At 40.7% G+C, this 22635-nt stretch overlaps 1 protein-coding gene across 1 annotated transcript in view; it reads left to right on the plus strand.

Annotated features, from left to right (window-relative positions):
- Nucleotides 1–22635, plus strand: part of LOC125452658 (adhesion G protein-coupled receptor F5-like) — a 41594-nt gene that overhangs the window by 13798 nt on the left and 5161 nt on the right. Inside the window, exons 2-8 of the mRNA XM_059645710.1 lie at nucleotides 124–211; nucleotides 4703–4807; nucleotides 5661–5833; nucleotides 9725–9898; nucleotides 14720–16096; nucleotides 19757–19798; nucleotides 19879–19935. Coding sequence (XP_059501693.1) covers nucleotides 124–211; nucleotides 4703–4807; nucleotides 5661–5833; nucleotides 9725–9898; nucleotides 14720–16096; nucleotides 19757–19798; nucleotides 19879–19935 — 2016 coding nt within the window. The remainder of the gene's footprint in view (nucleotides 1–123; nucleotides 212–4702; nucleotides 4808–5660; nucleotides 5834–9724; nucleotides 9899–14719; nucleotides 16097–19756; nucleotides 19799–19878; nucleotides 19936–22635) is intronic.

The raw sequence follows: 22635 nt of genomic DNA on the forward strand, positions 1-22635 counted from the left end.
CTCAAGCCAAAATCCACTTGCCGTTTCATCCCATTACTCTTCAGCTGACTACTCATGAGGAAATTACAAACTTGCATTTTCATTGTTCGGTTAATGGTTGAGCTTATAAAATATTTCTTTCAGGAAAATCTCAAAACCATGCATGTGATGCTTCTTGTAACTTTGGCTGTCTATCTTCTGATGCCGCCTTTGAGTTCTCAGGTATTCATGAGTAAGTGGTCTTTCTACTTAAAATACATCCAATCCAATGCATATTTCTGGTAGGCCACCCAGATCTATGGAAGGAGCTATCTACAATACAGTAAGGTTCCCAAAAATATTTTAGTTGGAAATACTTCCAAAATACCATCTGATTGAATGATGTGGAGGATGTGTAGGGCAACTATCAAAACGTGATGAGGTTTAGTCAGTGTACTGTTATGAATGAAATTACAAACAAAACCACATGCTCCCTTATGTTCCTACATAAGAAGGTGAACGTGTTCAGGTTAAATGGTCTGCAAGCAAGGATGGGGAGAGTATCAGCTGATTGTAGAAGGAGTAAAGCCCCCAGTAACGAAATATCATAGTCAATGCAAGCAAATACAATACAGTAATGTCTATGAGATTGCAGGCTGATGTATATGTAGAGTTTGAATGAAACAGTAAAGTAAAATGGAATGAAATCTGGTCAATGATATAAAGGCACTAATTACATTCTGATTGAATAAATGAAGGAATTCCATATAAAAGATACCAGGGAGATAGTGGTAATGTCACTGTTCCAACTTCCAGAACTTCAAACTATTGTTCTGGGCCTGTGGGTTTGAATCCCACCAGGCAGATGGTGACAACTGTATTCAACAAAGTCAGGAATAAAGAACTGACCTAATGATGACATGTGATCTCTGTTGATTGTTATAAAAACCCATTTCTTTAGTGAAGAAAATTTGCTATCCTGGCCTGCTCTGGCCTACTCACAACTCCAAACCCATAGCAATGTTTTTGACTCTTAGCTGCCCCCTGGGCAATAAATGATGGCTCAGATAGCAACACCTACTATCCTGTGAATTTTGTTAAAAAAATAGGATTGATTAATGTGATTGCATCGATGTTTTTATTGATGACAGGAAACAATGGAGAGAATTAGTAAGCTGCAGTCTCTGGGAATGCCTTACTTCCACTGTATAATAATTAACTGAATATACAGTATATGCATTTCAATATAATCTGTGAAAATTTCTGGGATTGAATATGATGCGTGATACAAGTAAATTACATTTTGAACATAATGTATGCCTCATGGTATATATTGGTATCTACTTTGTACACGACTATTCATCTGCCTGAGGATCCCTTTCAGATAATCTTTAAATAGCCTTTAACTGGCTCATCAGTAGGTTCACTGACCAACTTGAATTAATTTATTTGATTAGACTGCATGAACTTGGAAAGCTTTCCTGATTGACTATTCTGTGAATGCAATATCGTTGGATACTTATCCAAATTAAACATTAAGAATTATTGTTGGCTTACCTTCTGTTTTGAGCAACGTGAAATCTATAGAAAAATGACAAGCATTCAAAAACCAAATTGTTCATTCTTATGTTGTTGGTCATGTGTCTTATTTATAGGAGGCTACTTGCTCAGATAAAAAAAGTCTTATGACAACGACAGCAAAGAGTGGTAAGATGTAAAATCCATCCATTTATATTGTCCAGTAGTTAAAGTACTGTGGTAAAATCTAAATTAATTTCCTAGTCTCTTAGCATCAGCATATTCAATATCTTGCAAACACTGTAGCAATACATTCTTAGTTACCTTCATTTTGCACTATGGCCCTTTTTTGTCTGGCTTCCACTTCTGCTTTTCACTTTTTCAGTTTCATTTCTCTCCTTGTTTCCACCTTCTCTGTCTCCCTGCTCAAGTTCCCATCTGACTGCCATTCCAATTTAAACCTTCCCTGAGAGCATTACACCCAAACCACCAATCCCAAAGACATCGACTTTGGTCCTGTCCAGATGCAACTCATCCTATTCGGACCCAGAGCTGGTCCCAATATCCCCTCAATCAGAATCCCAACCTGCAAACTATTTCTTCAGCTTCATCCATTCTTCTGAAATATCCTGTTATTTTGTTGCTTGCTACCATGAAGCTCTGGTAGGAATCCTGAGATTATTACCTTTAAGAACCTGCTTTCTAATTTAAGTCCTACCTCTCTATATATTCAGCTTCTTTATCTGTGTTATTGATACCAAAATATACAATGACCAGTCCCATTTCAAATGCCCAATTCCCTCTTCAAGATATCCTTGATCTTGTCATTAGAAAGGTAAAATGCCATCTGGGAATCTATTTTGCGGCTGCAGGTATGTCTATCTATTCACTTTATTACTGATTCCCCAATCACTATTGCCCTGCCAGTCTTCTTCCTCCCTTCACCACTGGAGACTCCTGTGGTGTAATGCTCCTGGTTCCTGGTGATTCATTCGTTCCCCCTTTCCGCCTATGCAATCTTTACCTGCAATGTGAACACCTCCCTGAATGTGCTATCCATGATAATATTAGCTTCGCGTGTACCCCTCAGTGAGCCTGCCTACAGCTCCAGCCCCTCAATGCTGTTTAACCTGTAGCTGCAGCTGGACACATTTCCTGCTGACATTGTAGCTAAGGAGACTGGACATATCCATAAGATCCCACACTGGGCAGAAGAAGCAGATCACAGGTGTGAGCTCTGCTGTCATGACCTTCCTTCAGATTAAACTTCCTAGTTATTCCCTTTAAAGAATATTCGAGGAATGTTTTTCCACTCCAAACACTCCTATTCCAGTCCAAAGTTCCTACCTTATTTTGTTCAACCAATGGGCTGCAACAATTTAATTCTTAGAAAGAGTAGAAGTACTTAACCTGCCCCTACTATGGATGCTGTTAGAGCTATTTAAAGACATACTCACCACTCTTTGCTCATGCAAGTATGACAAGCTGACTGTCTGCATTAAGCAGCAAGGCAAGATAGAAGTACTGTGAGCCTTTAAATTCTGGCTGAAGTGGGGGCGAAGCACAAACAGTCATGGCAGGGATGCTGTAATCATTCAGGTAGGTGTGATAAGATTGAGCACTGAGAGAGTGAGTCCTGAGATGTAGCCTGATCCAATCCGTAGCTGGGTGCCTGCTCTTGAGTGCAAAGTGTTCTTGTAGCTGCATTCCAATGATGGGTATCAGTCTGCTCTGAAATGCAGCATTGAATGCGCTTGGTCATGCGAAGAGGCTGGTACATATCAGATGGCACTGTCTATGTGGCTGCTGCCTATAATGTGTGCCCTGCGGTGATGGCTCCAAGTCTCTGAGATGGTGGTCTGGAGGAGCAAGCAGCGAGCTGGAGTCACTGGATACCTGCTTGGCCTTTTATATCAGGAATTCACAGCATCTAGTTCCTAACTGACAGGTGAGAGAATGGTGCACTGCACATTAATGAGGCAAAATTAAGTAAGTACGAGAGTGATAATGTTATAGGCCTCTTGTCACTCACTGGTTCGAATCTCATCTTGACACCAAGGACTTGGTAGGAGAATACAATGTTTTGGCCTTGATGTTAAGAGGGGCCTCACTGGACATCTCATCTGATTGTTATAAATTTCTCACCATAGCCCATCTCATTCAGGGTCTGGGAAGATTCCAACCACAAAATCTATGCATTCACAATTCAAATCTAAATAGATGGTATACAAAAGGTTATGATTTATGGGGGAAAAGGTTGAACAAAGCTTCTTTTCCCAAAACTTCTAATACACTCCTCATATTAAGACACATTTAGTATTTTTGCATATGTTGCCCAAGTAAGTTACTGCAAATGACAACTTGTATTCCTGATAATGGTACTTCCGGTTATCGCTTTCAATTGACGTATTTTGTCAAACTGGCAATGTACAGACTATTGCAACTCATACAATCTCATGTTGGATATTAACAGAAGGTAGAAAGATTTTTGAAGTCCAGCTGAATCTCTTCCTAAAATGGCACCATCCAGGGTTGGAGGACATTGAGGAAGGAGCTGAAGATGGGTGGGTCTAGCTCAGTAGGAACTCCTGCAGTGATATACTGATGGGCTGAATTGATTAGTCTCCAACATACACGATTACTTTCCTTTGTGCGAGGTATGAATCAAAACAGTGAAAATGTCCTGCTGATTCCTATTTATCTCATTGCTATGGGTCCTTGATGCCAAATATTATCTTCATGTAAAGCACAGTAACTTCCACCTCTGGAATTCGGTATTTTAGTCCATATATGATGAAGTCTACAATGAGTTCAAGTGCTGAGTAGTCCTGATGAAACCTCAACTGATCATCAAGAAGCAGATTATTGATGAGTAATTGTCTCTTGACAGTGCTATCAGTATTATATTGTTTTGCAAATGATTGACAGTGCATTCATGGGGGACTGTAATTTGTCAGGTTGGGCTTGTTCTGCTTTTTATAGAGAGGAAATAGCTGGAAAAATTTTCCACGTTGTCATTACTGAAATTGCTCATGTTTTGGGGGCTAGATCTTCAGCACTGATGAAGCCAAATGCCCAGCATCTTCAGCTCCTTCCAATATCATGTGAAGTGAATTGAATTGACTGAAGACTGAGGTTTGTGATGCTGGGATCTGTAAACTAACTAGCGATTAGTTTTCTTTGTAAAAAAATTCTGAAATTTTTAACTTGTTTCTGTTCATTGAAGAAATTCGACCTGTACGAATGAACTGTTCCGTAAAATTGAAGAGAAATGAGCATTTACCCAAATCACCAGTGCATTGTCATAATCGGAGTAACACTACAGTAGACGGTAGGTTATATTTACTACATTTTAAGAAAGCAAGACATCATATAATTTGCTGAGAAACCACATTCCTAATATTGATATCCATCATTCATATCCACTTTGCATCTATATCTCTCCTTTACTACTATTTACACGCATTTTGTCTTTTGCTCAGAGCATTCTCACCATCTGTTAATCTCAATCTTCCTGTACTTTGTCAAACCATTATTTCCAGACCCCTTCAGTTCAAGATTATGAGACATTGGACTTGAAAACAGGAACTCGTTTTCTCATTCTACAGATATTGCCAGACCTGCCAGATGTTGGGCTACTCCAGCACTTTCTATTTTCCTCGTTCAGATCTCCAGCATATGTAGTATTTTGCTTTTATTTGAGTGATTCACTGCCTGTTCTCTCTCGGGTATAAAAACAGAAGTTGCTGGAAAAGCTCAGCAGGTCCGGCAGCATCTGTGAAGAAAAAAAAATCAGAACTGCGCAGAACGTTCCCAGTCAAGCTTAATTTGGGTAAAGGTGGGAAGGTAGCTGATTTCTTGTCTGCCATTGTTCTGCCAAGTTACATTCAATTCTTGCCTCCTGTTCCAACACCTCAGGGCCCAGAAGATTCAGTCTAATATTCTGTTCTCAGTCTGTAAGCTCTCAGGAACCAGGTCACTTAAAAAAAAAGCTGGCTTGGACTAATAGTCAATTTCTATTTGATTTGGTTGTTGCAAAAAGTTAAATGAAGAATATGTGCAAATAGAAGAGGACCAGAATAAATCAGCACAATGACCCATAATGTAGTTTCATAAAAACACATGCACACCTCATAGATTTGCAAGTTTTTACCATTCTAATAATTACTGTTTTTTTTTCTCAGATTGTCAGATTATGTGTTCCGACACACACTGCGGGCTAGTTGAGTCAGGGAAGGTGGTAAAAAAAGAATGCCCAAATAACGAGACTGGATATATGAGAATGAAATGCGAGGAAGGAAACTACGTATCAGAAGAAAATTTTTGTGTGTCGGCTGAAGTCAGCAGCATTCTGGAGGTATGCACAATTCAATTACAAAAACAGAAATTACCGTAAAAGCTCAGCAGGTCTGGCAGCATCTGTAGAGAGAAATCTGTTTTGAAGAAGGGTCACTGGGCCTGTAATGGTAACTCTGCTTTCTCTCTGCAAATGCTGCCAGATCTGTTGAGCTTACCCAGCAATTTCTGTTTTTTGATTTAGGTCCACACATGCTTTGGACTGACTAACAGCTACTGCCATGTAAACAATACAATGGTACACAATGAAAACTAGTTTCTGATTTCCAGTATCCTGAGTTCCTTCGGTTTTAATTTGTAATCAGTTCAGTTTTTTCATAGGCAAGCAGTTTTTCAGAATATGCTTTGATTTAACTGGCTGCCTGGACATTTGAAGCTATTTCCATGGTATGACAAAGGTTAATATTTTGGTTCAGACATAGTAAGAACTGCCATTGCTGGAGTCAGAGATAACACATTGTGGAACTGGAGGAACACAGCAGGCCAGGCAGCATCAGAGGAGCAGGAAAGTCGACGTTTCAGGCCGGGACCCTTCTTCAGAAAAATGTTTTTCGGAAGACCGGCCCCGACCTGAAACGACAGCTTTCCTGCTCCTCTGATGTTGCCTGGCCTGCTGTGCTCCTCCTGCTCCACACTATGTTACCTTTTAATATTTTTGTTTCTGGCTTTCTATTTAGGAATTAAAGTGCCTCGTAGATTTTCCCCTACTGCTTGGATACCTTTGCTATAAATGTTCCTCGAAGAACTGCTTAGATCAAAACTGAATTATTGTGCTCAGTTCTGGGTATGACAACTTAGGAAGTTGAATCAGTATTACATTCAGAGAACACCTCGATGGGTAACATTACTAGATGTTCCAGAAAACTATGGTCAGATTCTCTGGAATTTATAACGTTAGGCATTGTTTGAAGTGTTCAAGATGTTGAGCAGACCCTATACAGTAGATGGAGAGAAACAGTCTGGGGACTCTAGGACTAAAGTGCAGAGCTTGGAAAATCGTGGCCAGACGCTTCAGGAGTGAAATCAAGAAACATTTCTACACAGATAGGGTAATAGATGTTCGCTACATCCTTTCCCAAACAGAAGTTGATAGCAGATCTGTTGTTAACTTTAAAACTGAGTTTGAAACCAAATGCACAGGAGTCAATGTGAGTAAATAGAATTAAGTCATTGATCATGATTTCATTGAACAACAGAGCAGACTTTAAGGGCTTAATGGCCTACCCCAGATCTATATGACAGAAACTGGTGCCTTTTGAGTTTCCGGGTGGGGGCTGAACTGAATTTGTTGGGTTAAAGTCCTCTTCTGTATTATATGATTCTATGATTCTAAGGCAACTGTTCTGCCATGGCCCACGTTGAGTTTTCTCTCGCAATCTTCTGTTTATCAGCTCATTAATTAAGAAGAAAGAAAGAAGGGTTACTGGACTCCTCAAAACATTATCTCTTCTTTCTCTGCAGATGCTGCAAGACCTGCTGAGTTTCTCCAGTGCTTTCTGTTTTTGATTTAGGCTTGCATGCACTTTGGACTGGCCAGCAGCTGCTGCCAATGACCAATAAAATGCTACACAATGTTTAAGCCCAACTTGTTCATCCTGGAAGCAGATTTAAGTTAGGTTTTGCACAGTCTTTTGTGATCAGTGATTCATAACTCCACCATAACCTCTTGCAGGTCCCTCCTGACCAATGTCCTGATTTTATCATCTGTCGTTCCCTCAGGGATATCCTCCTTTTACCTCCAAATGCAGTTGCAAAGTATGCCAACATGCCAGAATGATGCAGCATACTCTCCCTTAGTTATAAGATGACCAGAGCTGCCCAAGCATCAAAACGTCATCTTGGTGTCTATGATCTATTCCAGTATGACCCTTATAGTAGCATAGACAGAGTTACATCAGTGTAAGTGTTTCATGTGAGTGTCATGAGCCTGAGAATAGGGTGGAAGAGGATTCAAATGAGTCTTTCGAAAGGGAACTGGGTGAACACATGAGGAGTAATGAATTGCCGAACTATGGGAAAAGAGCAAGGGAGTAGCAGTAACTAAGTTACTCCCCCAGTGAGTGAGCAAAGAGAGAACAGGCAGAATGACCCCATTCAGTGCTGTTATAACTCAATGTGTGGAACCTTATAAGGATCTGAACAACATGGGCTATGATGGGTTTTCTGGAAGAGTCAGGCTAGATCTCCAGTGATACCTATCTCAACATCAGCATCAACTTGCCACATCTTTTATGCATTTGCTGGCAGTTTCTTGCTAGGCAGTGGCCAGCTGACAACTAAGGAGAATTGGAACTTGTTAAATGCCTGCATAAATGCAGCATCCTGCCTTGCCTTGCCTTGCCAGTTAGCACAGTCAGACAACAAGACAACCTTCCTTGCTACTCAGCAATCTTCATTTGAGTGGGTAGATGTCTCACCCTATGATACTTTGCAATGTTAACCTCAAATTGACACTACATTCCAGCAGTTTACATGACCAGCACACTACGTGTGCAGCAAAAGGCAGCTTTACCTCAAAGCGGTAGGAGAATAGTTTTTACTGAAGTCCATGGAAACATCTCTTGGGCTGGGAGGGTGGGTTACATGCAGAGCCCACAACAGCAAGTCAGGCGCAGCCTCCTAAATCCATCAGGGGGTTAACCAGGATCAGGCGACCAAACCAGGAGTGATCACCGTCATGGAGTCTACACCTCTGTAGTCCCGGCAGTGGTTCAGGGTCTGTCCTGGGAATTCATAGTGGTCAGTTTGGGAGTGCGGGCTCAATGAGGTTGGGGAGATGAAGAGCCATTGGCGAGGTGTGTGAGCTCCTCTGCTGTTCCTCTGGTAAAAGGATGCCTCTACTTTGCACCATTCCTCCCAACAGCCCCTTCAGGTCCCTGTCAGAGAATCACATGGCAATGTTCCTTTCAACAACTTACTCAGAATTCAATCTTTAAACAATATTTCCACCCAACTCACATCGGCCTTATCTTTCTATGCTACCGATACAATGGAGCCAAATTTTGAGAAAATTTCAGGACACAGTCTGTGGGATCACAGAGGCATCATTATATAATAAATTAGGAATGATTGATAATAATTATCTCCAGTATTAGAGCTCCAAGTAATTCAATATGTATGTATAAAATTGATAGGCAAGAATAAAAAAAATGCTGGTTCATTAAGTCTGCCCTCTGCCTCTGTGGTTAGCATAACATGAACAACAATTCCTGTCTACATTTTCCCACTTCCCACACCTCCAATCCTCACACAGCCTGGGGAGATACAATTAAGAAGAAAGAATGCAGGGCCAATACCAGAAGAAATACTGAGAAAACTTCACTTCTCCACTTCTCATGTGATTAAAACCAGTATAGGAGATTACGCGGTACAAGCGTTATCTAAAATGACACTGTATGAAATCCAATCAGGAAGAACCATGGGAGTTTTCTCTTGAGTGTTACTCTTTTCCATGAATTTTCCACAGCTCTACTAATGAAGTTAGAGGAAAAAGCAAAGTTGTCATAGTCTCAGGGGATTATAAGGTTGCTTTCCCATTAGAGAGAGATCTCTGGTGGTGGTTTAACCTGAGGACCACCTCAGATGAAGATTGAGGTTTGAGAATGCAGGACCATTGTGGTGGCCTCAGCTGGTGTGGGAAATGAAACTGTTGATGTCAACTTGTGTGACAAACAAACTTTCCAGCCAAGTGAACTAAGCAACATCCTTAAGTTGTGAAATGAAGTTAAGGCATGTGTTTGGAAAGCCTGCTCTCTAGAAATTTGCTCTTCCAACATTTTTAGTATTTCTGAGAGGCTAAGTCAACATAATATATAAAAACCCTCCCTTTCTAAAGTGTGCCATATTGTAGAGCTGGCTTTCATTCTAAATCTTTAATATTATCTTTATCTAGTCCACTCGGAACAAAACTGAATTAACAAAGCACCTTCCCGAATTCGTCCAGCAATTGGCCAGTATCTCAATGAATGGAACTATCACAGAACCTGGAAACCTCGCGACCACAGTTGAAATCCTCACGGCTTTTTCATCCATATCAAATGTTTCTGTTAACCTGTCCGTAGTGCAGGTAAGAATTATCCACAATGTAAAGAAAAACTCAGAATTACCGAGTGTTAATTATTATTAAAACTCAATGGAAAAAGCAACATTCATCAATTTGTGGAGAATCATTGATATGGCTATTAAACAAACACGGCCACCAGTTTCTGATAACTTCTTCTGAAAGTAAAACATAAAGCAGGGGAGTACTAATAGGGCCTCCCATTGTCCACTCATGCAAATTGGGGAAGACCACAATTACGCTTCAACTTTGTAGCAGCTATTTTTTGGTCAGGATTCCTGCCAGCTTTGTATTTCCTATAGCTGCATTTTAAAATTTCTTTTCATTTATTCACGGGGTAGGCCAGCATTTATTGCCCATCTCTAATTACCCAGAGGATAGTCAAGTGTCAACCATGTCCCTGTGAGTCTGAAGACCAAACAAAATTGAGCTAAAGGGCTCTAGTGAACCAGATGAGTTATTTTTTCTCCTGACAGTCGTTTATTGATTACCATTTGACTCCCAACTTCAGATTCTCATTGAATTCAACTGCTACCTGTTGTGTACAGGAGTTGAACCTACATCCCAGAACATTACCCAGGTACCTGGGATATTAATAGGGAACAGTATATCATTCACTGCTTCAAAGAATTGCAGCAGATTAAAAATCCCAAAATCACCTTCTGGAATGTGCCAGAAAACGCAAGGTAACAAAGGAAAATTGTGAAAAAACACCTTTGTACTTGTCATCTGCTTTTCTGAATATGCTTGGGTTGCTTTACTTAGAACAGAGAAGGTGGACAGGTGATTTAATTGAGATGTACAAGGAAATGAGGGGCCTAGATAGAGTGGACAGTGAAGAACTGTTTCCCCTAGCAGAGAGGTCAGTTATCAGAAAGCACAAATTTAAAGTGATTAGTTGAAGGATTTTCATGAAAAAAAAACCTGCTTCATCCAGAGGCTGGTATTTGTCTGGAAATCACTGCCCAATTTTGTGGTTGAGAAGGAATCTGGATCTCCACTTGAAGTACTTTAACTTACAAGGCTACAAGCCAAGAACTAGAAGTGGGAGTAGAATGGGTGACTAGTTTATTCAGCTGGCACTGAGCTTAATGATCTTATTCTGTGTCATAACTTTTCTATGATTCGATGGGAAGATCTAGATAGGAACAACAGAAATGACTAATATTGGGATTTTTCACTGAGCTAGGCCAAGTTGAAAAGTTTTTAAATATGGCAGGTGAGAACAGATTTCTGCCTCATTCCTTTTTGCAGACATTTTTGCCCATTGGGGAATAAAAATGTGGATAGCCAACCTGCATTCAGCGCTCCTGCTCGAGCCAAACTCCATTGTGGAAATGGGCATTTCAAACCTTCCTAACTACAAATCTTAAGGGGTCTGACTCATTCTGTGAGTAGATATGATTCAAGCCTTCTCAGGAGAACCACAGGGACCCCTAGTCCAAATCGGAAACAGAAAATAATCAAAAATCAGAGAACAGTAGATGCGGGAAATCTGAAACAAAAATAAATTGCTGGAGAAACTCAGCAGATCTGGCAACATCTGTGGAGAGAGGAAGTATAGTCGCCATGTGTCCAGTGGCCCTTCTTCAGAACTTCCATAGATAGTGCCAGACCTGCTGAGTTTCCCAACATAGTGACTGGAGACATGTAGATCTCATTGACAATGTGATCCTTGATTGAGGTTGATAACCTGGGCCAATCAGGGAGCCCTGGCAGACAGATATAAACAGGAGATTTCAGAGAGTCTCCTGACTTCAGGACTGACTCTGAGCAGGCTGGTTCCAGCCAGAGTACTGTGTACAAGTAAATAAAGGGTGATTGGTGATGGGATACTGACCTCTGTGCAATTATTTCATCCAGCAATTTCTGTTTTGTTCCAACAACTAAGCTGTTCAACCTTTGAATTATATTTCCCCCTTACCTTTTCATAAGGTTGTAACCAAAGCCAAAGATCTATTTTATCCCCTTTAATTTACTGTAAATAAATATATTGAAAGAAAACAGTCTAAACAGAGATCTGACTATTAAAATATAACAAATATGAGATTCAAACATAGCAATCTTTCCCCTCTAGAGTTGCAGTAAGAGCTCCCTGCTGACAGTTAATTGGATTTGTTGATTTTTAGAGCTCGGCTGAACCTTTCTAATTCAACAAGCTTTCAACTGATTCAGCAGTAATAAGTAGAACAGATTTTATGATAAAAAGAAATCTTTTTGGCTGCATTGGGGCCACATCTGCAAACAGCACGTCTGACCTAATTCTGCCCTTACCTCTCCAGAAAGAATATGTGGTGGGCAGGGTTCACCGTAATGGAGGTGGGCTTCTGGATGGAGGAACTTTCTTGACTTCCAGCGCACAGTCCTTTCACCAAAATCCAGCCCTCAATGGCAACTTGCTTCATGGCACCAGGCTAAATGGAATGATAATGGGACAAACAGTCAAAAGGCCCACCTGGAGAGGATATGAATAGCAGAATAATGTACATATCTCATCCAAAAGCAAAACTAGGGGGAAGTGGGTTAAAGCCAAGATCTGCAAAAAAATGAGAGACAAAATAAGGGGAGAGGTTTTGAGCTAAAATTGTGCAATTCAATTTTGAGTCCCGAATACTATAAAGTGATGATCTGAAATTTGAACTGCTGTTCCTCAAGCTTATGCTGAGCTTCATTGGAACACTCCATAAAACAGAGACGAAAAGTTTCTTAGAGTTGGGAGTGTTGTAGAGAATTAAGTCTGAAAGTTCGGTGTCATGCTCCCAGGCCAAATGGAAATGTTTCGCAAAGTGTTTACCCAAAGCGCATTTGGTGTCCCCACAGCAGGGTAGACCACCCTTGTGAGCAAGAAACATAAGTCCAGATCTTCCAGATCTGCGTGAAAGATGCTTATTGGGACATCTCGGAACGCCGGATGCTGCTAACTGCACTATAATTACATGGGAAGTTGAGACTTACCTCGTATATGGAACTACCCCACCCCTCCACACCCTTCCCACCCCCCCCCCATGTAACTATTCTTTTACAGTCAGAGAGTTTGGAGTTTTCTGACTTGCCTTACTAATTACCCAGGAAAGGTGAGAGGATTAAAACGGGCTGCAATTCATGGCTCTCTATAAAACCTCACCCCAACCCCATGACCCTTTGCCCTCTCACTCATACAGATCTCCACCCCCTCCAGTCAACTGAACCATGCTCCCACCCCTCACTGGAGAACAGATGACCTGACCCACCAACCACTGAAGACCCCACCCCCAAAAGTAGTCCCCCAAACCCATATCAAATACCAGCTCCCCTTACCCTTTCCCCAGACACCCCACCCCATCGCCTGTGACCTTACTGCCCCAAAGCTAAACCCACCCTATCCTCTCTCCTGTTCACCTGCCACCTGCATCTGCCTGCTGTTATATTCCCTCACCCACATGTCTGCCATGTTATACCCTTACACCTTACAACCTTAGTCTATTTATTCACCTGCCACCTCACCCATTTAATTGCGGCACTACACACTTACCTATGTTGCACCCTTCACATTACCTAATTTGCATTCTATCCCTTATTTAGCCACCCTAGCCCCCCACTCACAAATCTGCCACACGACCCCTTTCTACAGCTTGCACCCTTCCCCTTACCTGCAGTAACCCTATCTGCTCACCGACCTGGCACTGTACCCCCAACCTGCCTGGCAACCTATTCACTGGGCCATCTGAAATTGTGCTCCTTACCTGCCACCCTATCCACTCAACCACATGGCACCCACTCCACATACCCTCCTAACCGCCACACTACTTCCTCACCCACTTACTTTACACACTTACTTCCTCTCAGTAGCAGGCTTTCAACATTTTAATTCAGATAAAAGGTAGCTAAAGCTGTAAAAGGGTGTGATGCCTGTGATGATTCACTCTGATACTGCCTGTGCAGTTTGCTGGACTGCGTGTTGTGTTTAGATCCTGCACCATAAATTGGGACTGAAAATCTTGGCAAGTTAAGTAGGAAAACTTTTCATTTGACATGGTTCAGAAATAGTGATTCTGCATGGGTGCCATCAGTGAAGAAAGACCACCCTCTGAATATAATACTCCTTCCTGACATTTTCAAATACCCATTCCCCCACGCCAACTGATTTACGTTGTTTGAAGAGTAATATTGGGGTCCATCATGCTTTTAGCAAGCTCAATTTACCCTTAATATTCATTTATGTAAGGTTCGCTAGCTTCCATATTTTGGTACATCCCCCCCGCTCCCCCAATCCCATTTATAATTAGAGTGAACTAGGGGCTGGGTGGGAAGATGGTGGGTTGCTTTCCCACTGAAAACACACCTGACACAATGCAATACCCAGATCATGAAAAGGCAGGGCATAACCATGGATTCAAAAACAGAAATTGCTGGAAAAGCTCAGCAGGTCTGGCAGCAGCTGTTGAGAGAAATCAGAGTTAACATTTCGGGTCAATTGACCCTCCCTCAGAACTTTGAACTTCCTCAGTTCTGCGGAAGGGTCATTTGACATGAAACATTAACTCTGATTTCTCTCCACAGATGCTGCCGGAGCTGCTGAGTTTTTCCAGCAATTTCTATTTTTGTTTCTGATTTACAGCAGCCACAGTTTTTTTTAGTTTTTAACCATGGATTATTGGGAGAAAGCAAATGGAGTTAAAGAAGAGTTTGTTTACCATGCTAATGAATCCAGGCAGGCAGAGGTGAGGAGAGTGAACTTGAGACTTTTTAGGTCTCCCATTTGTAAGATCTGACTATCTCAAATACGCGCACTTCCTTTTGTTCTAAATAAAATGAATCATCTAATAAAGTTTTATCTTGTGTTTCCAGGATTTCCTTGTCACAGTAAATGCTATTATTGATCAATCTGCCCTGCCATCCTGGAAAGCAGTGACAAACCACTCGAACTTCAGCTCTCAATTACTGTTGTCTGTAGAACAATTTACCAGGCTATTGTCTCCAACTGAAGAAACTTTCAACATCACAAAGCCTAATATTCAGTTGAAAGGAATGAAGATTGACTCCAGTTCTCATAAGGAATATGAATCGAATTTCAGTGACTTTATATTTAGAAATAGATCATTAACCAGTTCTGTGAGAATTGATCAAAATGATTTGCTGATGCTCCCAAATGGTTCACTTGTTATCAGTGTCGCATATGCAACATTGATTGATATCCTTGGCCTATCAAACAAGGATTCGAACAGCACAGCCAAATTGAATGGGCTTGTTGTGACAACAACAGCAGAAAATTCTTCAATTAATATCAAGATGGTTTTCTCAAAACTGAACAATACATTTGAGCCAAATAGTGCTGAATGTGTGTACTGGGACTTTTCTCTGAATGGGAAGGAAGGATGGTGTTCAATGGGATGCAGAACTCAAACAAAAGGAGATAATATTGTTTGCCAGTGCAAACACCTGACTTCCTTTTCTTTTCTGATGTCACCTCATGAAAGTGAAGAAAGCATGCCCCTGAGCGTCTTAAGCCTGATTACAACAGGAATATCTGTTGGGTGTTTGATAATTGGTCTTATTATAGAGGCAGTTGTGTGGAAACATGTGACCAAAACTAAGATATCACAAGCCCGCCATATAACGATGCTGAATATCATTCTATCCCTACTTACAGCTAATGTACTCTTCATCACGGCTGGCTTTCTGAAACCAAAAACAGTAATTTGCATAGTGACTATTTTCTTAATGAACTTTTTCTATCTTTCTTTGTTTTTCTGGATGTTTACTCTAGCACTTCTGCTTCTTTATCATTTAGTTTTTCTTTTCAAAGATTTCCGCAAAACAACAATTATGATAATTTCATTTGCTCTTGGATACTTGTGTCCACTAATAATTTCCATCAGCACTTTTGCAGTTGGCTTCTCTCAACAGCATTACATACGAAAAGACAAGTGCTGGCCCAACAAAGAAAGGCCTTATCTTTATCTCCTTTTTATTGTCCCAATATTGAGCATCATTGTGATGAACAGCTTCATTACATTTCTTACCATATTTAAAATACTTAGACCAACCATTGGGGACAAGCCAAAGAAAAGTACCAAGGACACTAATGTGGCCAAGCAGATCTGTAGAAGTGTTGCTATCCTCAGCTCAGTCCTGGGCCTCACTTGGGCACTTGGATTTGTGTTCTTGAAAGAAGATTCCCCCAAAATCTTTAATTATGCCTTTGATATCCTCAGTGGACTCCAGGTATGTACCATATAATGCCTGTAACTCTTGATATTTTGCTGGTTAGTTTTGCCCAGCTTATACAAGCAACATGTAAGAGTTCTTTGCATAAAATAAACCGAACATGTTATAAAGGTACAATATATTATGGGGCAAGAGCTCAACACAGGCAGGATCAACAACAATGTGGAGGGAGCAAGAGAGTCACCATTATTTTGTAGCACTGACAGAGTTAAACCTGCATTTCCCAAGAGGCACACAAGCACCTACATGAGGCATTAAAGGATGAGAAAATAATTCTCACCTTCATCGGCACGGTGGCTCAATGGTTAGCACTGCAACCTCACGGTGCCAGGGACCCAGGTGCAATTCTAGCCACCCTCAGGCGACTGCCTGTGTGGAGTTTGCACATTCTCCATGTGTCCACATGGGTTTCCTCCAGGTGCTCCGGATTCCTCCCACAGCCCAAAGATGTGCAGGCTAGGTGGATTGGCCATGCTAAATTGCCCGTAGTGTTCAGGGATGTGTGGGTTATAGGGGGATGGGTCTGGGTGGGACGCTGCAAGGGGCGGTGTGGACTTGTTGGGCCAAAGGGCCTGTTTCCACACTGTAGGGAATCTAATCTAATCCAATCTAAATGTGAGAGCACCCATTAATTTGCTAGTCAAGTAATAAGTGGAGACTGGGTCATTTATTCAAAGCTGAGCTGGGCAGAGTTTTGACAGTAAAGAGAATCAATGGTAAGTGGACAGACAGAAATGTGATCAGGGAAGCCAAGATCTTGTTGAAAGTCAAATGGCCTACTCTTGCCCCTAAATGCTGTGCTCCTCTATGAGGAGAATGTTTCCTTCACCATGTCATTGTTGCATTCAGTACACTTACAATGAAAAATTTATCATTGTCCATACGTGCACAGCTCCCTTCGTGGGATGTTGGCGTTCACTTTAAGGTGCAGGACCATGAAGTAGGCGACTTTATAACAGCAGCCTGTAAGAAAGCCCTTTAGCAGCAACATTCTCAGCTCAGAATAACATTCTCAGTCGTGTTCCTATAAATGCCACTGTTGGGGTTTCATTAGCTCAGTTGATTTCAGACTGGAGGCTTGTGACCAGCGGTGTGTCGCAAGGACTGATACTGAGTTCACTGTTTTTAGTCATTCATACCAAGGATCTGAATGTGAACAGAGGACGGATTGTTAGTAAATTTGCAGATGACACCAAAATAGGTAGTGTAGCGGACAGTGAAGAAGGTTACCTCAGAGTATAATGGGACATTGACCAGATGAGCCTATGTGCCAAAGACGGATGAAGTTTAATTTAGATAAATATGCCGTGCTGTATTTTGGAAAGGCAAATCAGGGCAGGACTTATACACTTAATAGTAAGCTCTTGGGAAGTGTTGCTCCACAAAGACACCTTGGAGTGCAGGTTCCTAGTTCCTTGAAAGTGGAGTCGCAGGTAGATAGGAAACTGAAAAAGGTGTTTGGTATGCTTGGTCAGTACATTGAGAATAGGAATTGGGAGCTCATATTGCAGCTGTACAGGGCGTTGGTTAAAACACTTTGGGAATATTGCATTCAATCCCTGTCTTCCTGCTATAGGAAGGATGTTGTGAAACTTGAAAGATTTACAAGGGCATTGCCAGGGTTGGAAGGTTTGAGCTCTAGGAAGATGCTGAATAGATAGGTTTATTTTCCCTAGAGTGTAGGAGAATGAGGTGAACTTATAGAAATTTATAAAATTGTATGATGCATGGATAAGGTGATAGGATAGGTCTTTTCTCCAGGGTAGGGGAGCCCAAAACTAGAGGTCATAGGTATAAGGTGAGCAGGAAAGATTTAAAAGGGACTTGAGGGACACCTTTTTCATTCAGCGGGTGGTGTGTGTATGGAATGAACTGACAGAGGAAGTGGTGAAGGCTGGTACAATTATAATATTTAAAAGCCATTTTGATGCTTACATGAATAGGTAGGGTTTAGAGGTATATGGGCCAAATGCTGGCAAATGGGACTAGATTAATTTAGGACATTTGGTCAGCATGGATGGGTTGGACCAAATGGTTTGTTTCCATGTTGTGTATCTCAATTACTCTTGGATTGGATGGCTGATTTGCACTGCTGCTCTGAGAATGGATCATTCAACCCAAAGCATTAACAATGATTTCTCTCCACATATGCTGCCAGACCTGCCGAGCTTTTCCAGTGATTTCCATTTTTGTTACAGTAAGATGTAGTTTACTGTACTTCTCAGGCTTGTCCTCTGTCATCCTGGTATGAACACTCGTCCTAAACTGGTAGCCTTATTGTAACTGAAAATTCCCCTTCATCAGAGAAAGTAAGGCGGGGGAGACTGTCATTCAGAAAAATGTTGAGACATATAAATGAATTAGATATAGGCAGCTGATTCAGAATGGACTGTGAGGTGTGAAATAAACATAGATCTTTAAATTTTCTGAGCAACTTATGCTTTACTACTTGCTTCACTAGTTTTATTTATAGTAGAAACACTTTTTAGCTCTTATATAACATTGGGCTCATAGATACCATCAATAAACAGTGTCTGGAGTTAGAATCATTTCCTGCTAAAACAGGATTTTTAGTTGCCAATCTACCAGTGTATTTATTAGATGCTAGTAGGTAAAATCTAAAGGCCATTAGTTGAGACTTTACATTCACATCCCTATTTTGTACCAGCATTCTGCTACTGGGTACCAAGCCATACTCTACCATGGCTATACAAATGGACATGCCCAAGCAATGAGATCTCAATAAATCATAAGGAATGGGAACAAGAGTAAGCCATTTGCTCTATCAAGCAATTTCCATGACTCAATAGGATCATGCCTGGTCTAATGTTGGATTTTCTTGCCTGTCTCTTATACTTTTAACTTCTTTTCCAGTGAAAATTCATCTACTTAGGTTCACATATAATCACTGACCCAGCCCTTACTGCTCTCTGTGGAAGATTTGTGAAAAGCAATGTATACGTATTGAAGTTTCCTGTTGGGACAGCACCACACACTACCAAACTCTATTATCAGCTCTTCATGTTGCAGTATCAATATCTGCAGCCCTTCTGGTGTGCATGGAAATTATGGTTGAGTTTTTTTTTGCATGGAAATTATGGTTGAGTTTTTTTTGCTGAGAACATTTTTAAGGCATTTATAAAGTAACTTTTAACATAGCAAAGCATCCCAAGGTGCTTCAGGAGCATCATCAAACCAAAAATGATACAAGATTACATAGTGACATATTATGTGAGACATCGAGCTGGTAAAACAGCTAGGTCTTAAGGGGGTGACTTAAAAGAGAAGAGAAAGAGACCGGAAATCTCAAAGAATTTGATGTGTTGGTAATACCCTATTAATGCCTTCAAACGGAAGGTAAAATTAGATGACTATTTATAGTAGAAACACTTTTTAGCTATTATATAACATTGGGTTCATGGATAGTTGGAAAATCCATAATTCAAGAGCTGAGAGTGGTTGTTAGGGACCGCAAGAAAGTCTAATAAAACAAAATCCCAACCATTACCCCTGTTTTCTACAGCTGGACAGAAAACCTTGTAAAAATATATGACCTGTATTACAGTAGAGTAGACAATCAAGCCATTTATCAGTGCGAGTGTTTTGTGTCAGTAGTTAAATGGCTGTTTATCAACTTTTATCTACTTTTGTTTTCAGGGATTCTGTATTTTGATTTTTGGCATACTCACGGATGGTAAGGTAAGTTGCAATTAACAGCTTTCCCAACTTCATGTGTTCTTCACCTCACTTAATTTTTTTCCCTCTTATTACTACTTTAGGTACAAGACGTGTTAAAGCAGAGGCTTGAACAATCACCAAATTCTTCTCAAAAGATGGTACGTTTATGTTCAGTTTCTGTCATTGTAAGTCTTCACATTCTACCATTGTATCAGGTAGAAGGCAACTTCTCCTCTTAAAGTCCACCAAACCTTGTCCTTAGAGAACACACACTTTGACGAGTTGAGCACGGAGGCAAAGACATGGTAGATACAGTTTAACATAGTTAAGCGCAAAGTTATAAAGGCCGAGTATTGTTGTTGTGTTTTGAAGTAAGGTCACTGGACCCAAAACGTTATCTCTGCTTTTTGTCCTCTGATGTTTCCAGACCTGCTGAGCTTTTCCAGCAATTTCTCTTTCTGTTTCTGAGTATTATTTCAATGGTAATGTTAGGAAATGTGGATATGCAAAGGGATCTAGGTGTCCCTGTACACCAGTCAATGAAAGTAAGAGGCAGGTGCAGCCTCATTTAGTATGCTGGCCTTCATTGCAAAAGGATTTGAGTCTGGAAGCATGCGCCATGTACTGTAGTTATATAGGGCCTTGGTGAGGTCACACCTGGACTATTTTGTGCAGTGTTGGTCACACTACCTGAGGTAGGACATACTTCTCATAGAGGGAGTGCATCAAAGTGTCACTAGGCTGATATCAAGGATGACAGGACTGTCTTATGAGGAGAAATTTGTTCAACTGTGCCTGTAATTACTACAGTATACAAGAATGAGAGGGGAACTGATTGAAATGTATAAAATTCTGACAGGGCTGGAGAGACCAGATATGTTTCCTGTGACTGGGCATTCTAGAACCAGGAGTCATGTCTCAGGATATGGATAAAACAGATTGAGACGGGGAAACATTTCTTCACTCAGAGAGTCATCATCCTGTGGAATCCACATCTACTGAGGGCTGTGGTGGCCAGGTCACTGATTATGTTGAAGAAAGATATTGATACATATTTAGATATTAAAGAAATAAAGAGCCATAGAAAGGAAACAGGAATATGGCTTTGAGATAATGGGAAAACTCTTATCATATTGAATGGTGCAGCAGGCTCAAAGGCCAAATGCCCTACTTCTGCTCCTAGTTAATATATTTCTATGTTTAGATAACCATGGCCATTGGGAAGATTTGATCAATCACCAGATTTTTCAGTTTAGTTTTGTAAATTAGAGTTTACACATATGTATACTTTCTGTCCTTTCCATGAGCTGTTGATTTGCTGTATACTGGGGAAATCTAATAGTGACTCTCCTTCTGAGCATGAGTCATGGCCCCGTTAGTTATTCTAAATCTCTTTTCTGGTGCTTCAGCTGAAGTCAGGAGGAATAGTCCCAGTTAGTTATTGCAATGCTAAAGCAGATAATGCTAAAACAGCAATTGGAGTGCAACTCAGAAACACTTGGAGATATTGGGGAGCAGTATCAGAGCAGTTAGTTCCAAACCTTGGCCACGCCTTGCTGAGAAGTGGAGATGCAGGATGGGTTTTTTATGTGCACAGAAAGGGGAACCCAGACAAGATAGAGAAGCAAGATCTGCAGAAACTAATCCTATCTAATAGATACAATGTAATTGTTAACTGTAAGAATAAGGTAGAAATTGTTATAAGAATCTCTGTTCTCCAGCTTTGTTTCTGTCAGCATCAAAGATTAACGCCCGTATTTATCTAATTTTTAAAAATATGAACGCGGCAAACATGATAGTGAATAGATGATCAGTTTTTGTCAGCCAAACAAATTGAGTTTCTCTGGCAATTTCCATTTTTATTTCAGATCTTGAACATCCAATGTTCTTTCTTTTTTTAATCAGCTTTCGTGATGTTGATTCAGAGATAGATGTCGATCAGACACCAGGATTAAGTCATCAGCTCCTCTTTGAAATGGTGCCTTAAAATCTGTTACATGCCATTGGCCAATACATGTTATAGGCCAAAAGTGATACAGTTTAATGTTTTGCCTAGAAGCCAGCATCTCCAACAGTGCAATGTTCCTACAGTACTGCAATATTGTCCTATCAGACTCACTTTGTATGCACCCTAGCCATGGAATAAAATTAAAACCGTGGATCCTTTGGTTCACTTGCAAGAGTGCTAGCTATCAAATGATAGAACTACAATGCAAGTTGTAGCACTTTGGAGCTGGAGACTATCAAAAATAGATTGGTGGAGGTGGGGAATAGAATGAAGAGGGAAGCTTAATTTGGTAGAGTCATTGAGGTACCCAGCATCGAAACAGGCCCTTTTGCCCACCTCGTCCATGCTGACCAAGTTTCCTAAGTTGAACTAGTTCCGTAGATCTGTTTTTAGCCCATATCGCTCAAAACATTTCTTACTTATGTATCAGTCCAAATGTTTTGTAAATATTGCAGTTGTACCTGTCTCTGCCACTTCCTCTGGCAGCTGTTCCATACATACACCATCCTCTGTGTAAAAAAGTTTATAGTTGTGTGCAATTCAATAACTAGGGTTGAGGGAGCCAATGGAGTATATATAAGCAAGATGAAGAGTCCCACATGATACATTGTCCATTGGTGTAGTGAGACACATATCTAGCTTGCATGAGAGGCTATTTGAGAGGATGGAAGAGGAGTCAATTGTTCTGATCCATATTGGCATCAAGAATATTCTGAAGAGGAGGAAAGAGGTCTTTACCAGGAGTAAGGAGCTTGCGTTTGTCTTGATAAAATAACTGAGAGGGGCAGTGATTTATCGTAAAATATTTCCTTTCACAATTTGTAAACAAAGGTTTACATGTAGTGATTGA

The sequence above is a fragment of the Stegostoma tigrinum genome, chromosome 4 (assembly GCF_030684315.1).
Source record: "Stegostoma tigrinum isolate sSteTig4 chromosome 4, sSteTig4.hap1, whole genome shotgun sequence".
Lineage (NCBI taxonomy): Eukaryota > Metazoa > Chordata > Chondrichthyes > Orectolobiformes > Stegostomatidae > Stegostoma > Stegostoma tigrinum.